The sequence below is a fragment of the Cherax quadricarinatus genome, chromosome 42 (assembly GCF_038502225.1).
Source record: "Cherax quadricarinatus isolate ZL_2023a chromosome 42, ASM3850222v1, whole genome shotgun sequence".
In the NCBI taxonomy this organism is placed as follows: Eukaryota; Metazoa; Arthropoda; class Malacostraca; order Decapoda; family Parastacidae; genus Cherax; species Cherax quadricarinatus.
This window is the reverse complement of record NC_091333.1, coordinates 25,897,746-25,912,310: the sequence shown is the minus strand read 5'-3', so window position 1 is coordinate 25,912,310 and position 14,565 is coordinate 25,897,746. Positions and strand designations below refer to the sequence as shown.

At 42.1% G+C, this 14,565-nt stretch overlaps 1 protein-coding gene across 3 annotated transcripts in view; it reads right to left on the bottom strand.

Moving 5' to 3' along the window:
- The window catches only part of Tbc1d15-17 (TBC1 domain family member 15/17), a 408,033-nt gene that overhangs the window by 112,728 nt on the left and 280,740 nt on the right, over window positions 1-14,565 (bottom strand). For all 3 annotated transcript variants that reach the window (XM_070093434.1, XM_070093435.1, XM_070093436.1), the window contains exon 13: window positions 4,537-4,701. In XM_070093434.1, the coding sequence (XP_069949535.1) occupies window positions 4,537-4,701 (165 nt within the window). The remainder of the gene's footprint in view (window positions 1-4,536; window positions 4,702-14,565) is intronic.

Sequence of the window (14,565 nt, the reverse complement as noted above, 5' to 3'; positions counted from 1 at the left end):
GTGACTCTGAAGCTGGCCCTAGTGGCATTAAAAGAAGAAGGGAAGTAACCCCAGAAAAGGACTTGCTACCTCAAGTCCTAATGGAAGGGGATTCCCCTTCTAAACAGTAAGAAGATAATGCTCTCCCCTCCTCCCATCCCATCAATCATCACCAGATCTTCAATAAAAGTAAGTGTCATGTAAGTGTGCATGCCTTTTTCAGTTTGTGTGTATTAAAATTAACATTTCATGTGGTAAAAAAAATTTTTTTTCATACTTTTGGGTGTCTTGCACGGATTAATTTTATTTCCATTATTTCTTATGGGGAAAATTCATTCACATAACGATTATTTCGCATAACAATTACCCCTCTTGCACGGATTAAAATCGTTAACCGGGGGTCCACTGTAAAAGAGAGCAAATGAGAGAGTGGGTGAGATGTTATCAACAAATTTTGTTGAAAATAAGAAAAAGTTTTGGAGTGAGATTAACAAGTTAAGAAAGCCTAGAGAACAAATGGATTTGTCAGTTAAAAATAGGAGAGGAGAGTTATTAAATGGAGAGTTAGAGGTATTGGGAAGATGGAAGGAATATTTTGAGGAATTGTTAAATGTTGATGAAGATAGGGAAGCTGTGATTTCGTGTATAGGGCAAGGAGGAATAACATCTTGTAGGAGTGAGGAAGAGCCAGTTGTGAGTGTGGGGGAAGTTCGTGAGGCAGTAGGTAAAATGAAAGGGGGTAAGGCAGCCGGGATTGATGGGATAAAGATAGAAATGTTAAAAGCAGGTGGGGATATAGTTTTGGAGTGGTTGGTGCAATTATTTAATAAATGTATGGAAGAGGGTAAGGTACCTAGGGATTGGCAGAGAGCATGCATAGTTCCTTTGTATAAAGGCAAAGGGGATAAAAGAGAGTGCAAAAATTATAGGGGGATAAGTCTGTTGAGTGTACCTGGTAAAGTGTATGGTAGAGTTATAATTGAAAGAATTAAGAGTAAGACGGAGAATAGGATAGCAGATGAACAAGGAGGCTTTAGGAAAGGTAGGGGGTGTGTGGACCAGGTGTTTACAGTGAAACATATAAGTGAACAGTATTTAGATAAGGCTAAAGAGGTCTTTGTGGCATTTATGGATTTGGAAAAGGCGTATGACAGGGTGGATAGGGGGGCAATGTGGCAGATGTTGCAAGTGTATGGTGTAGGAGGTAGGTTACTGAAAGCAGTGAAGAGTTTTTACGAGGATAGTGAGGCTCAAGTTAGAGTATGTAGGAAAGAGGGAAATTTTTTCCCAGTAAAAGTAGGCCTTAGACAAGGATGTGTGATGTCACCGTGGTTGTTTAATATATTTATAGATGGGGTTGTAAGAGAAGTAAATGCGAGGGTCTTGGCAAGAGGCGTGGAGTTAAAAGATAAAGAATCACACACAAAGTGGGAGTTGTCACAGCTGCTCTTTGCTGATGACACTGTGCTCTTGGGAGATTCTGAAGAGAAGTTGCAGAGATTGGTGGATGAATTTGGTAGGGTGTGCAAAAGAACAAAAATTAAAGGTGAATACAGGAAAAAGTAAGGTTATGAGGATAACAAAAAGATTAGGTGATGAAAGATTGAATATCAGATTGGAGGGAGAGAGTATGGAGGAGGTGAACGTATTCAGATATTTGGGAGTGGACGTGTCAGCGGATGGGTCTATGAAAGATGAGGTGAATCATAGAATTGATGAGGGAAAAAGAGTGAGTGGTGCACTTAGGAGTCTGTGGAGACAAAGAACTTTGTCCTTGGAGGCAAAGAGGGGAATGTATGAGAGTATAGTTTTACCAACGCTCTTATATGGGTGTGAAGCGTGGGTGATGAATGTTGCAGCGAGGAGAAGGCTGGAGGCAGTGGAGATGTCATGTCTGAGGGCAATGTGTGGTGTGAATATAATGCAGAGAATTCGTAGTTTGGAAGTTAGGAGGAGGTGCGGGATTACCAAAACTGTTGTCCAGAGGGCTGAGGAAGGGTTGTTGAGGTGGTTCGGACATGTAGAGAGAATGGAGCGAAACAGAATGACTTCAAGAGTGTATCAGTCTGTAGTGGAAGGAAGGCGGGGTAGGGGTCGGCCTAGGAAGGGTTGGAGGGAGGGGGTAAAGGAGGTTTTGTGTGCGAGGGGCTTGGACTTCCAGCAGGCATGCGTGAGCGTGTTTGATAGGAGTGAATGGAGACAAATGGTTTTTAATACTTGACGTGCTGTTGGAGTGTGAGCAAAGTAACATTTATGAAGGGATTCAGGGAAACCGGCAGGCCGGACTTGAGTCCTGGAGATGGGAAGTACAGTGCCTGCACTCTGAAGGAGGGGTGTTAATGTTGCAGTTTAAAAACTGTAGTGTAAAGCACCCTTCTGGCAAGACAGTGATGGAGTGAATGATGGTGAAAGTTTTTCTTTTTCGGGCCACCCTGCCTTGGTGGGAATCGGCCGGTGTGATAATAAAAAAAAAAATATATATACGCACACGCACACACACACACGTATCTTCTTCTTTCAACAAACCGGCCGTATCTCACCGAGGCAGGGTGGCCTCCCCCCAAAAAAACGAAGTTTCTCTTTTTAAATTTAGTAATCTATACTGTTAAGAAATTTTAATGAAAATAAGAAAAATTTCTGGAGTGAATTAAACAAGTTAAGAAAGCCTAGGGAACAAATGGATTTGTCAGTTAAAAACAGAGTAGGAGAATTAGTAGATAGGGAGATGGAGGTTTTGGGTAGATGGTGAGAATATTTTGAGGAACTTTTAAATATCAACGAAGAAAGGGAGGCAGTAATTTCATGCATTGGCTAGGGAAGTATACCATCTTTTAGGAGTGAAGAAGAGCAGGATATGAGTGTGAGGGAGGTGCGTGAGGCATTACGTAGAAGGAAAGGGGGTAAAGCAGATATTTATAGATGGGGTTGTAAGAGAAGTAAATGCTAGGGTGTTCAGGAGAAGGGTGGGATTAAATTATGGGGAATTAAATGCAAAGGGGATAAAAGAGAGTGCAAAAATTATAGGGGGATAAGTCTGCTGAGTATACCTGGTAAAGTGTATGGTGAGTTATTATTGAAAGAATTAAGAGTAAGACGGAGAATAGGATAGCAGATGAACAAGGAGGCTTTAGGAAAGGTAGGGGGTGTGTGGACCAGGTGTTTACAGTGAAACATATAAGTGAACAGTATTTAGATAAGGCTAAAGAGGTCTTTGTGGCATTTATGGATTTGGAAAAGGCGTATGACAGGGTGGATAGGGGGGCAATGTGGCAGATGTTGCAAGTGTATGGTGTAGGAGGTAGGTTACTGAAAGCAGTGAAGAGTTTTTACGAGGATAGTGAGGCTCAAGTTAGAGTATGTATGTTATTTCCCAGTAAAAGTAGGCCTTAGACAAGGATGTGTGATGTCACCGTGGTTGTTTAATATATTTATAGATGGGGTTGTAAGAGAAGTAAATGCGAGGGTCTTTGACAAGAGGCGTGGAGTTAAAAGATAAAGAATCACACACAAAGTGGGAGTTGTCACAGCTGCTCTTTGCTGATGACACTGTGCTCTTGGGAGATTCTGGCCAGTGTGATAAAAAAAAAAAAAAAAAAAATATATATATATATTATATATATAGATATATTACTTTTATTTAGCCTTTAACCAAGAGGTTAAAGGCTAAATAAAAATATTTGATGAGTTCACTGTTAGTAACCATCTCATGGATAATTCTGGACTCGTGGTGTATAATGTCACTTTTTATTATCAAAGAATTACAAGAAAATAGTTAAGCATTGGTACAACATACTCACTTGCACATCACTGATAAACTTGTTTATTAAAAACTATATTACAATGCCTATGCCATTAATATGATGCTGGCATGTATTTACATATGAAGAAATACTTGTTCTACACTAAGTAATCATAACACTGAAAGTTTATGCAAAAAATCACTGCCAACACTTATAGTAGTCTCATAAACAAATTAAATAATAAAATATATTCTATGAATTTAGGAAACTTTTCTACATAAAGTTATTTGTATATTAGAGTCAAAAGATTTTGTAACATCAAGATGTCTGAGTGAACAGAAATTATAAAGAGTTCATTGCGACCATTATTATTTCATGTATAATTTGTATTTTGTGAATGCCTCTTTTCCTATTATGACAAGTAAAAAAAAAAACACAATTTTTCTGGGTGGCTTTGCAGGGTAAATTATACAAGCTGTCCAAACCTGAGAATGAAGTCACCTCACATATAAAATAAAATCACCTCACAGACATGATTTTAGACACAAGACGACTATGGTGTGTTTCACAACTGTAAAGTAATTTTCTGCAGGAATGACTGAAGAAGTTTTAAATTTTCTGTTAAGGGATTATTGTATTCAATCACCAAATTTACTGTTCCAGTAAATAGGGTTCTATATAAGGCACAATTGAGCAAATTCATTGTGAGAAAATACTGAACATAAATTGTGATATAATCATGTAAACATCATGAGAATTGAATAATTGTGAGAGAGGGTGAAGGCTAGGGTGGGGGGATATCATGCGATCACTTCACCTTACGAATTCTGAGCTGAGACGTAGAAGGCTCTTGTAAAGGAAGACCTAACACTGTCCTCACACAGTCTGGCACATTGGGTGATGATGCAATCTGCAAGTATATTGCTTCTGCTTTCTTCAAGGTGGCATCCAAGTCAATTCGTAACGAAATGTCATTGATATGCTGAAAAATAATAATAAAGTTAGCACTGTACTGTATATTAATTTGATATTTTTGCTAACAAGTAATAGGTGAAGAATGATCTAAAATTTATAAAATGAATTTAACCCTTTAACCATCAAATGGAAGATCTAAGCATTACTGCTAGCGCTCCAGACGTAAATCAACACACTATTTTTCCTGCTTCCAGAATTGGGCTATGCAGTACAGAATGGGCCTTAACACTCATTGTACACAGTATTAAAATAATTGGGACCCACCTGGTACCTTGTGAGAGCACCAGTTCAATTGAGCGCCAGCTAGAGTATAGCAAACCCCATTATTATTATAATCAAAGAAAGCGCTAAACCGACAAGGGTCATACAGCACTGTAGGGCAGAAAATAGTGCTGAGGCTATAAACAGCTAGGTGAAGGGAGAAAAGGACTGGAAGGGATACTAAGGGCTACGTGTCAAAGTTCGTACAGTAAAGCAGTTACTGACAAAAAGTAAAAAAGTGACTAAGTCAAAGGCAGCACCATCTGCAAGAAGGAAAGATAAGGTAAGAGTGGTAGGGCGGTGGTGTCATTGGAGGCAAATCCTGCAAGCTCGCTGGTAAACCGGGCAATTGACAAGAAAATGAAGAACCAAATAAGGACCCGACAAACCTCAGAGAGGAATAGGGTGTCATTCTATGAGATACCCATGGGTAAGGTGAGTATGGCCAATGCAGAGCTGGGAGAGCGCAGTCTCCCGAGAACGGCAACCAACTGTGGTAAGACGATGACCACAAACCTAAAAGCGGTTTAATAGAGTGCAATTTGTTAGGGTGCATACCCGACCACCATTGTTGCCAACAGCTGCGAAGACAGGCCGAGATGATTGGAAAATAATCTCTGAATGGAATAACTCTATAGGAAACATGAAGATCATGCACCGCTGACCGTGCAGCAGCATCCGCTTGTTCACTGCCCTGTACATCGTGTCCAGGCCACATGGCGCAACCATAGTTGAATACGAAGGCCTAATGGATGAGGGGAATCATATTGTTTAATGGCTTGTAAAGCACTGAGGGAATATGAAATGATCACAAACGTCAAAGGAGATATACATGTAATACGAAGAAGCGCTAAGAGGATGGCATACAACTCGGCAGTAAAAATACTAGCCGAGTCTAACAGATGACCTCGGACATCATCATTAGGGAACGATGCTGTGAACCCAACACCGTCAGAAGATTTAGAACCATCTGTATAAATAGCGATGGCATGAGCATGTGACTGGAAGTGATCGAGAAAAAGAGAGCGAGAAGCAGTCATAGGCAGGAGAGCTTTCGCACACAGTTGTAGGGAAGAACAGACATGAACCATCGGAACTCCCCAAGGGGGAAGGGAAAAGGCAGATGCTAAATGAACATACAAAGGAGGCAACTGGAGAGAAGACTGGAGTGAGTGAAGATGAAGAGAAAATGGTTGGGGTAGGCAGGGGTGCTGAACAAACAATGGGCTTCTACTAATGTCTGAGGCCAACCTATACGTAGAAAAAACACGAAGGTCATGAGCGCGGACAAAGTAACGAAGACAATGGGCATCATGACGATCAGCTATGGGAGGAACATTCACCTCTGCATAGAGGCTTTCAACAGGGGATATACGAAAGGCACCAAGGCATAAATGTAGACCTTGATGATGAAGGGGATCTAACTTAGAAAGAGTTGTAGGAGAAGCCGCAGAATAGACTTGGTCGCCATAATCCAGTTTGGACAAGACTCGGGTGGAATGCAAGAATTTTAAGGAGATTCAGCTGGCCATGGCAAGCTGCCTTCAAAGAGGAAATGTAAGGTTTCCATGTCAACTGGCGATCGAAGAGGCCAAGAAACTTGACCGTATCACATTCTGGAATACGTGAGCCGAGTAAATACAACGTAATATCTGGGATAAGAGGACGTCTAGTGAAGGTAATAAAATGGGTTTTCACACTAGAAAATTTAAAGCCATGAAAAGTGATCCAATGGGAAACTCGGTCAATCGCATCCTGAAGGGAGGCTATTACCAGGCGACAGTCAGCGCCTGAGTAAGCTATAGTGAAATCATCCACATAAAGTGATGACCAAATCTGCAATGGAAGAACGGAAGGTAGGTCATTTATAGCTACGAGAAAAATGGTATTGCTAAGGACACAACCTTGTGGGACTCCCTTGGCTTGAACAAAGCCTGAGGAAAGCAAGGCGCCAACACGGACACAAAAATGTCTGTCAGACAAGAAAGCAGCAAGGAAGATTGGTAGATTACCGCGGAGACCTAAGGAGTGGGCTTGGGCTAAAATGTTATACAGTGGTCCCTCGTTTCTCGTAATTAATCCGTTCCTGGAGGAGCTACTATAAACGAAATTTACGATTTGCGAATCAATTTTCCCCATAAGAAATAATGTAAATACAATTAATCCGTTTCTGACACTCAGAAGTATTAAAACAAAAAAAAAATTTACATGAAATATACATGTAGTACATAAACAATACAATGGGAAATGATAAATGAAACATTAACAGCATAACACTTACCTTTATTGGAGATTCTTCTTAGTGTATGGGAGACTGGAGGAGGAGAGAGATTGGATTGTTTACAGTTTGGAAGGGGAATCCCCTTCCAGCAACACCTCAGGTACCAATTGCTTCTCAGGGGTTGCTTCTCTTCTCTGTTTCTTAATGCCACTAGGACCACCTTGAGAGTCACTCTAGTCCTGTCTCGCAAAGTAACTGTGGAGAGAGCTCTGTTTCTGGCGTCTCTTTAACACTTCCCTAAAATGGTACAAGACTTTGTCACTGTACATATTTCTCACCTTCTTTACCACAGGCTTGGCACTAGGAGCTTTCTTTGGAGCCATGGTAGCTTATTTAGTACTTGCAAGCACTAAAATGAGTGGAATATTATGAAATATTTCGTAGGAGCACTTGAGGGGACCTTCACTCACTGGTAAACAATGCCAGACTGGCTGGGTAGGGAGGCCGCCCCGGCTCACACCATGTATACGCGTCCCGGATGAACTACTATTCGCAAGTCAACCTATGAAAAGTGAGCCCATGTTTATACGAAAATTCCCCTATGATTGGTGAAATTTACAATTGCCGAGAACTACAAAAAGCAAGGGACCACTGTACTTCCAAGTTGTGTCATATGCCTTCTCAAGGTCAAAAAAGACTGCTAGGACAGAGTGTTTGTTAGCAAAGGCATTTCGCACATACATATCTAAGTGGAGCAAGGGGTCCAAAGTAGAGCGGCCTTGTGAAAGCCATATTGGCAAGGGGAAAGACTACTGTGAGTCTCCAAGAACCATATCAGATGTCTATTCACCAATCGTTCCATCACCCTGCAGACTACACTGGTCAGGGCAATGGAATGACAGTGAGAGGTATCAAGCCCTGAGGTGCCTGGTTTGTGAAACGGTAGTGCAATGGCAGATTTCCATTGTTGAGAGAGAACCCCTCATACCCAAATAAGATTGAAAAGGAGCAAAAGGACTGTAAGGGCCATAGAATGCAGATGTTGTAGCACTCTGATATGAATATCATCAGGCCCAGCTGCCGACGACTGGCAAGCAGAATAAGTGGACTAGCTCTAGGAGAGTGAAAGGTATGTTATATGACTCTATTCCATCAAAGGAGAAATCCAAGGGCAACTGCTCCTTGGTAGAATTAGACGCAAGAAATGAGGAACAAAGGAGAAACCCTTGAGAGATACAGACAAGATAGCTCCCGATTTCCATGGTAACTTCAAGAGGTTCCGCAACACTAACACCAACAACCCGCAAAACGGGAGCTGGGTCTGGAGTGTACTTGCCACACAACTTCCGTATCTTCTCCAAACCGCACACATTGGGGAAGATGAGGTAATAGTAGACACTAAGCCTTGCCAACAAGTGCGTTTAGCGTCGCGTATGATGTGGCGAGCTACTGCCTTTGTCCACTTAACTCTTTGATTGTTTTGGTCGTATATATACGTTTTATGAGCCACAGTTTTTGACGTATATACACTCATAAATTCTAGTGGCTTCAAATCAAGCAGGAGAAAGCTGGTAGGCCCACACATGAGAGAATGGGTCTGTATGGTCAGTGTGCACCAATAAAAAAATCCTGCAGCACGCAGTGCATGATGAGAGAAGAAAACTCCAACCGGTTTTTTTTTAATTAAAATGCCAACTTTGTGGTCTATTTTCGTATAATATTTATGGTTGTGTTCTCATTTTCTTAGTTTCATTTGATAGAATGGAAAACATGTTATAGAAATAGAGGTGATTTTGATTGGTTTTTACTATGAAAAGAACCTTGAAATGGAGCTCAAAGTAGAGGAAATGTTTGATTTTTGCCGATGTTCAAAAGTAAACAAATGATGTCATTTTTCAATAAATGTCCAAGTAGCCATTCTAATATGCAGTCATGAATGGGTTGACATTATTTATACAATTATTACAATATTTCAGTAGTCTGTATGACAGTAAATCTTCTATTTTTTTTTTTTGAATAAAAATTCAAAATAGAAAGCAAGAGTAATATCAGAAGGGCATGGAGACGTGACTGATGAACAAAGAAAATGTTATTTTAGAGCCAGGAATGTCTGCATTGTTCATTCTAGACACTATTTTGAAATTGTCATATTTTTTAATTTTCGTGAAATTGGCCAAATTGCAAATTTCTGACCACGTTATTGGGTAGTTGAAATCAGCTGTACTCAATCGATAGAAAAAAATGGAGTTCTAAAGAAATAGCTATGAGTTTGGTTGACTGGAACAATGGAATTAGCCGAAAAAAGGTCGCTAATTTCGCGAGAGAATAATTCCATCAGTTTTCCATCAAATTTCGTTCTTTTGGTGTCATTACAATCAGGAAAAGATTATCATTTCATAAGAAAAAATATTTTTTTGTTTTTTTTGTGTGTGTGGGGGGGGGGTGAATTTTGAGACACCTCAGGTTTGGGGTTGTGACAGTCAAGGGGTTAAACTCCAAAATGCCCTGAGGTCCAATTATATCGACAATGGCCCCACACAGAACATTTCAAATGCACTGCACGGGCACACACAAGAGACCACCATGGCACACATGTCTGAGAATGCTTGCCTGAGGTTTCAGGAAAAGAACGTGATGCCACAGCCAAAACTAAGGTCGAAAAGTGGTGCAACAGTTCATCAATAGAGGACAAAAGAGGGTCCTCACAAAAGGTGGTAAGATGAGAGTATAAGTCCCAATTCACTAGTGCAAATTGTCAATGAGGGCTACGAGGTGGTCAGGAATACATACTAGAAGTAAGAAGAACAGGAAAATGATCACTGTTGTGTAAATCCGGGAGAAAAGACCAAGCATAATCAAGTGCAAATGATGAGGAACAGATAGAAAGATCAATGCGAGAGAGAGACTTGAGTGCAAGAGTTAAAATGGGTAGGAGCACCCGTATTTAAAACATGAAAAGAATGAGAAGCGAGAAGAGTCTCCAACTGATCACCACGAGTGACAGTGAGACCCTCCCCACAGATGATGGCGAGTGTTAAATTCACCTAACAACAAGATGGGTGGTGGTAGAGAAGAGATAAAAAATGCAATATCCGAGATACAGAATGCATGGGATGGGGAAAGATATAGAGAGCAAACTGTATACCATCTGTGTAAATAAATACGAGCTGCAGTATAATGCAGCATTGATATGGTATACCAATGCGCACAAGAAGTGCCCTCTCATTAAATGATTCATCAGGAAAGGGATCAGAAGAATGTAACAGCACACAGCCCAAAACAAGACGAATAATAGCTGAACGAATTTTGGGCTCTTGTAACCTGACACATATTGGGGAAACCTGGAAGAGCAACACTTAGAGTTCTCCCCAATTACCCGAGGCCACGAATATTCCATTTTAAGACATTATTTACAAAGACAGGTATACCAACAATAAGAAGCGATAAAATCCATGGGCTATTAGGATCAGTGAAGTCAACATGTGGGGGCAACAGTAAGCGTGTACACAAGGAGGAATCAGAATGCTGTGAAGGAAAAGACTATTGCGAGGGTCGTGAAAAAAAGGGGCAGGAGGCAGCGAGTGGGTGTCCATCAAAGGTTTTTTCTCCGCAATATAATTGGAGATAGCGTCAAGTGTCTCAGCGGATATGGAAGATGCCGATACCATGATTTCAGACACAGATGAGGTAGAGCAAGTAGAGATCATAGTGACTATTGAGGGAACCAAAGAGGTCTGAGAGGGGTGGGGAGTATGAACCTGGAGAGATGCACTGGTGGGGCAGAGGAGTCCTGCAGTAAAACAGGAGAGGAAGGGGGTTGGAAGGTAACTAAGGAAGAAGTCTGGGGGGGGGGAACAGAAGAGGGGACTACACAAGGGGGAGGGGTGAACCTCCACCTTCGTCTGAGAGCTAGAAAGGGTGTGAGAACTAGGCACTGAGGTAGAAGATAGATTCAACTTCACAGGTCATAGGCATGAAGAAGGTGTAGGCTTGTGAGGTCTCATAGACTGAGAAACTAGCAAGCAAGATGAAGAAGTAGAAGTAGGAAGAGGTACAGAGGTGGAGTTTCAAAGGGTAAAACCACAAAAGAATTAGAAACGGGGGTGACCCCGGAAGACATGGTACCAGAGGAGCTGGTAGGTAGAAGGACCATCAAGGTTGGAGGTTTCCGAGCTACTCAAGAATAAGGAACACGAGGAAGATTTCCCTGAAGGCGGAGCTGAGAGACAGCCATGGCATAAGTAAGGCCTTCACCCTCCTTAAGATAATGGAGCTCTCGTTCATTACAACAGACTTGACAACAGCATGAAAAAAGAAGGATGAGATTCATTGCAACTGGGACAAGAGGAAGGAAGACTGCAAGATGTATCGGCATGATCTGCAGCACCGCAGACCGAGCACTCCACCGCAGATCTGAAGTGGCAGCAATTACGACACAGTTGGGGAGTACGGACTACTTTACGGACCTCTACGCGATGACCTGCAATATCAACAGAGGATGGGAGTTCACAGCAGTCGAAGGTTAAGCGGGCCTCTGCCTGCAAGCGGGTAAGATGTATGTATCCACTTTGAGAATAGGAAGGTCCTGAAGGGCTAATTGCTCTAAAATATAATCGCCGCAAGACAGAAAATCACGCTGTATAATGGTATGCGGTAAAATCACTGTACCACTGCAAAAAGTGAGAGTAGCATGCTTATGAACTGTGCTTGGAATGTTATCTATGGAAGTTAAATGTTCTGAATTCTGAACTCTAATGACGCAAGTACTGCTTTGAAGAATGTGAAAGGATATTTTGGCCAATGTGTCGTAAAAGAGCTTTACCAATACTATGATCAGAAAGATAATCAGTTGGTGATGTAGATTGTGGGGAAAAGAATTTAGTCCACTGCATACTTGTAAACATGGTGCACAAAGGAAGTGGGTGTTGCGTAGGTCGTTTCTGGGTAGACATCACAGAACCATTGTCAGTAGGTGGTCTGGAACATTTAGTAGTAGTACCGCGAGCGGTCCGACCTGACGGAGGTGGGCAATCCAAAAACATTCACACCACATTTGGGGAAGCCGGTCGCATTGTTCAAGGCATGCAAGAGGCAGAGGCATTAACAGAAACAGGTGGAACCTCAGCACCTGGAGCAGGTGACAAAGCGTCACCAGAAGGCACAGGGGTATGAGAAGAGTCTAGAGAATGGTCCAATAATGAAGCCGGCTCAGAACAGAACGTGGGAACAGAAAGGGGCCTGGGAGGAGGAGGGTTATCACAGAATGAAGACTCCATGATAGTGGTGCTTTTTTCTTGTTTTTTAAAGAAAAAAGAAAGAAGGAAAGAAAAAAAAAGAAAGACAACAGAAGGGACAGTCACTAAAAGGCATGGAAGGGCCATAAGTTCTTTCCCTCATCCAAGAGGGCCTCGACCCCACAAGCAGTGCAAATGCACTGTGGAACCTGTGCCATACCCTACCCTTCACACCAGTTAACTAGTGCCCCGGGATAGAAATCTCACATCTATCAAGCTACCTCGGCGGACGAAAAGAAAGGGTGGTTGGAAACCCGCCACAAAGCATACCTCCTTTGGCTGTCACCTCCCAGAACCAACAGGCAGCCTCTGGAAATACACCCATCATCTGCAGGATACCCCGCCCACTTCTCAGAAAGCAGGGAAGGGAGCAGGGCACCTCCAGACAATTCAGATTCCATGGCAAACTACACCACCCCCGGGGACCCTATAGAGTGGGATGAACCCCAGCACACTTCCCCCTACCTAGAAACCATAATGCCAGAGGGGAGGACCCCAGAGACAACAAACGGGACAGGGAAAGGGGAGGGGGAGGAAAGGGGGGAAAAAGGGGGGGATGAGGAAGATGGGATAAGGTAGGGAGGATTGAGGGGGGTACTTAGATTCGGTCTGAGGAAGGAGACCTTAGACCATGAGCCTCTTTGCCGCATCAAGGAGCCCCCCCTTGAAGAGGTGTGGCAAACCCCAGGGATTTACTAATGCCATGTCATATTAACACTCTCCTTTTTTTGAGGAAAGTGATGTTGACACTGAGTTTAGTGGTTTTAAGATGAATGTGGCCACAAGTGGTCAAGGAAATATAAAAACCTAGATAATAACCCATGTGCAACATTTGTGCCACATCTTTTTAATTTTGATGCAACTGGTAGTGTCATCACCTATGCTCTAAGTATGCAGTGGACCCCCGGTTCGCGATGCCATTGGTATCCGATAAATCCGGTAATCGATGCATTTTAACACAAAAATTTTGCCTCAGTTCCCGTTAAAAAACCCGGTATACGATTTGTCCGAGACATGTCCACGTGTGTGCCAGTGTTTACAAGCCAGCCAGTGTGCTCGCATCTAAGGATGCATTCGGTACATTCCATATTATCACAGTGTTTTTGGTGCTTGTTTCTGCAAAATAAGTCACCATGGGCCCCAAGAAAGCTTCTAGTGCCAACCCTTCAAGAAAAAGGGTGCTAATGACTATTGAAATGAAGAAAGAGATAATTGCAAAGTACGAAAGTGGAGTGCGTGTCGGAGCTGGCCAGGTTGTATACAAAACCCCAATCAACCATCTCTACTATAGTGACCAGGAAAATGGCAATCAAGGAAGCTGTTGTTGCAAAAGGTGCAACTGTGATTACAAAACAGCGACTGCAAGTGTTAGAAGATGTTGAGAGACTGTTATTGGTGTGGATAAATGAAAAACAGATAGCAGGAGATAGCATCTCTCAAGCGATCATTTGTGAAAAGGCTAGGCAGTTGCATGACGATTTGGTAAAGAAATTGCCTGCAACTAGTGGTGATGTGAGTGAATTTAAGGCCAGCAAAGGTTGGTTTGAAAGATTTAAGAATCGTAGTGGCATACATAGTGTGATTAGGCATGGTGAGGCTGCCAGTGACTCTCAAGCTGGTCCTAGTGGCATTAAAAGAAGAAGGGAAGTAACCCCGGAAAAGGACTTGCTCCCTCAAGTCCTAATGGAAGGGGATTCCCCTTCTAAACATTAACAACTTCGACACTCCCCTCCTCCCATCCCATCAATCATCACCAGATCTTCATTAAAGGTAAGTGTCATGTATTCTATTGTTAGTTGAGTACTACAAACTGCATGTCTTCTTCAGTTTGTGTGCATTAAACTTAATATTTCATGTGGTATAATTTTTTTTTCATACTTTTGGGTGTCTTGCACGGATTAATTTGATTTCCATTATTTCTTATGGGAAAAATTGATTCGCTTTCCGATATTTTTGGTTTACGATGAGCTCTCAGGAATGGATTAATATCGCGAACCGGGGGTCTATATGGTGGTCTAGGTAAAGGAGTTCACCTCTTCTGGCTGGACTATGTTTCTATCCATCCCAGGCAGGTTTATTTACTTACAGTAGTAGG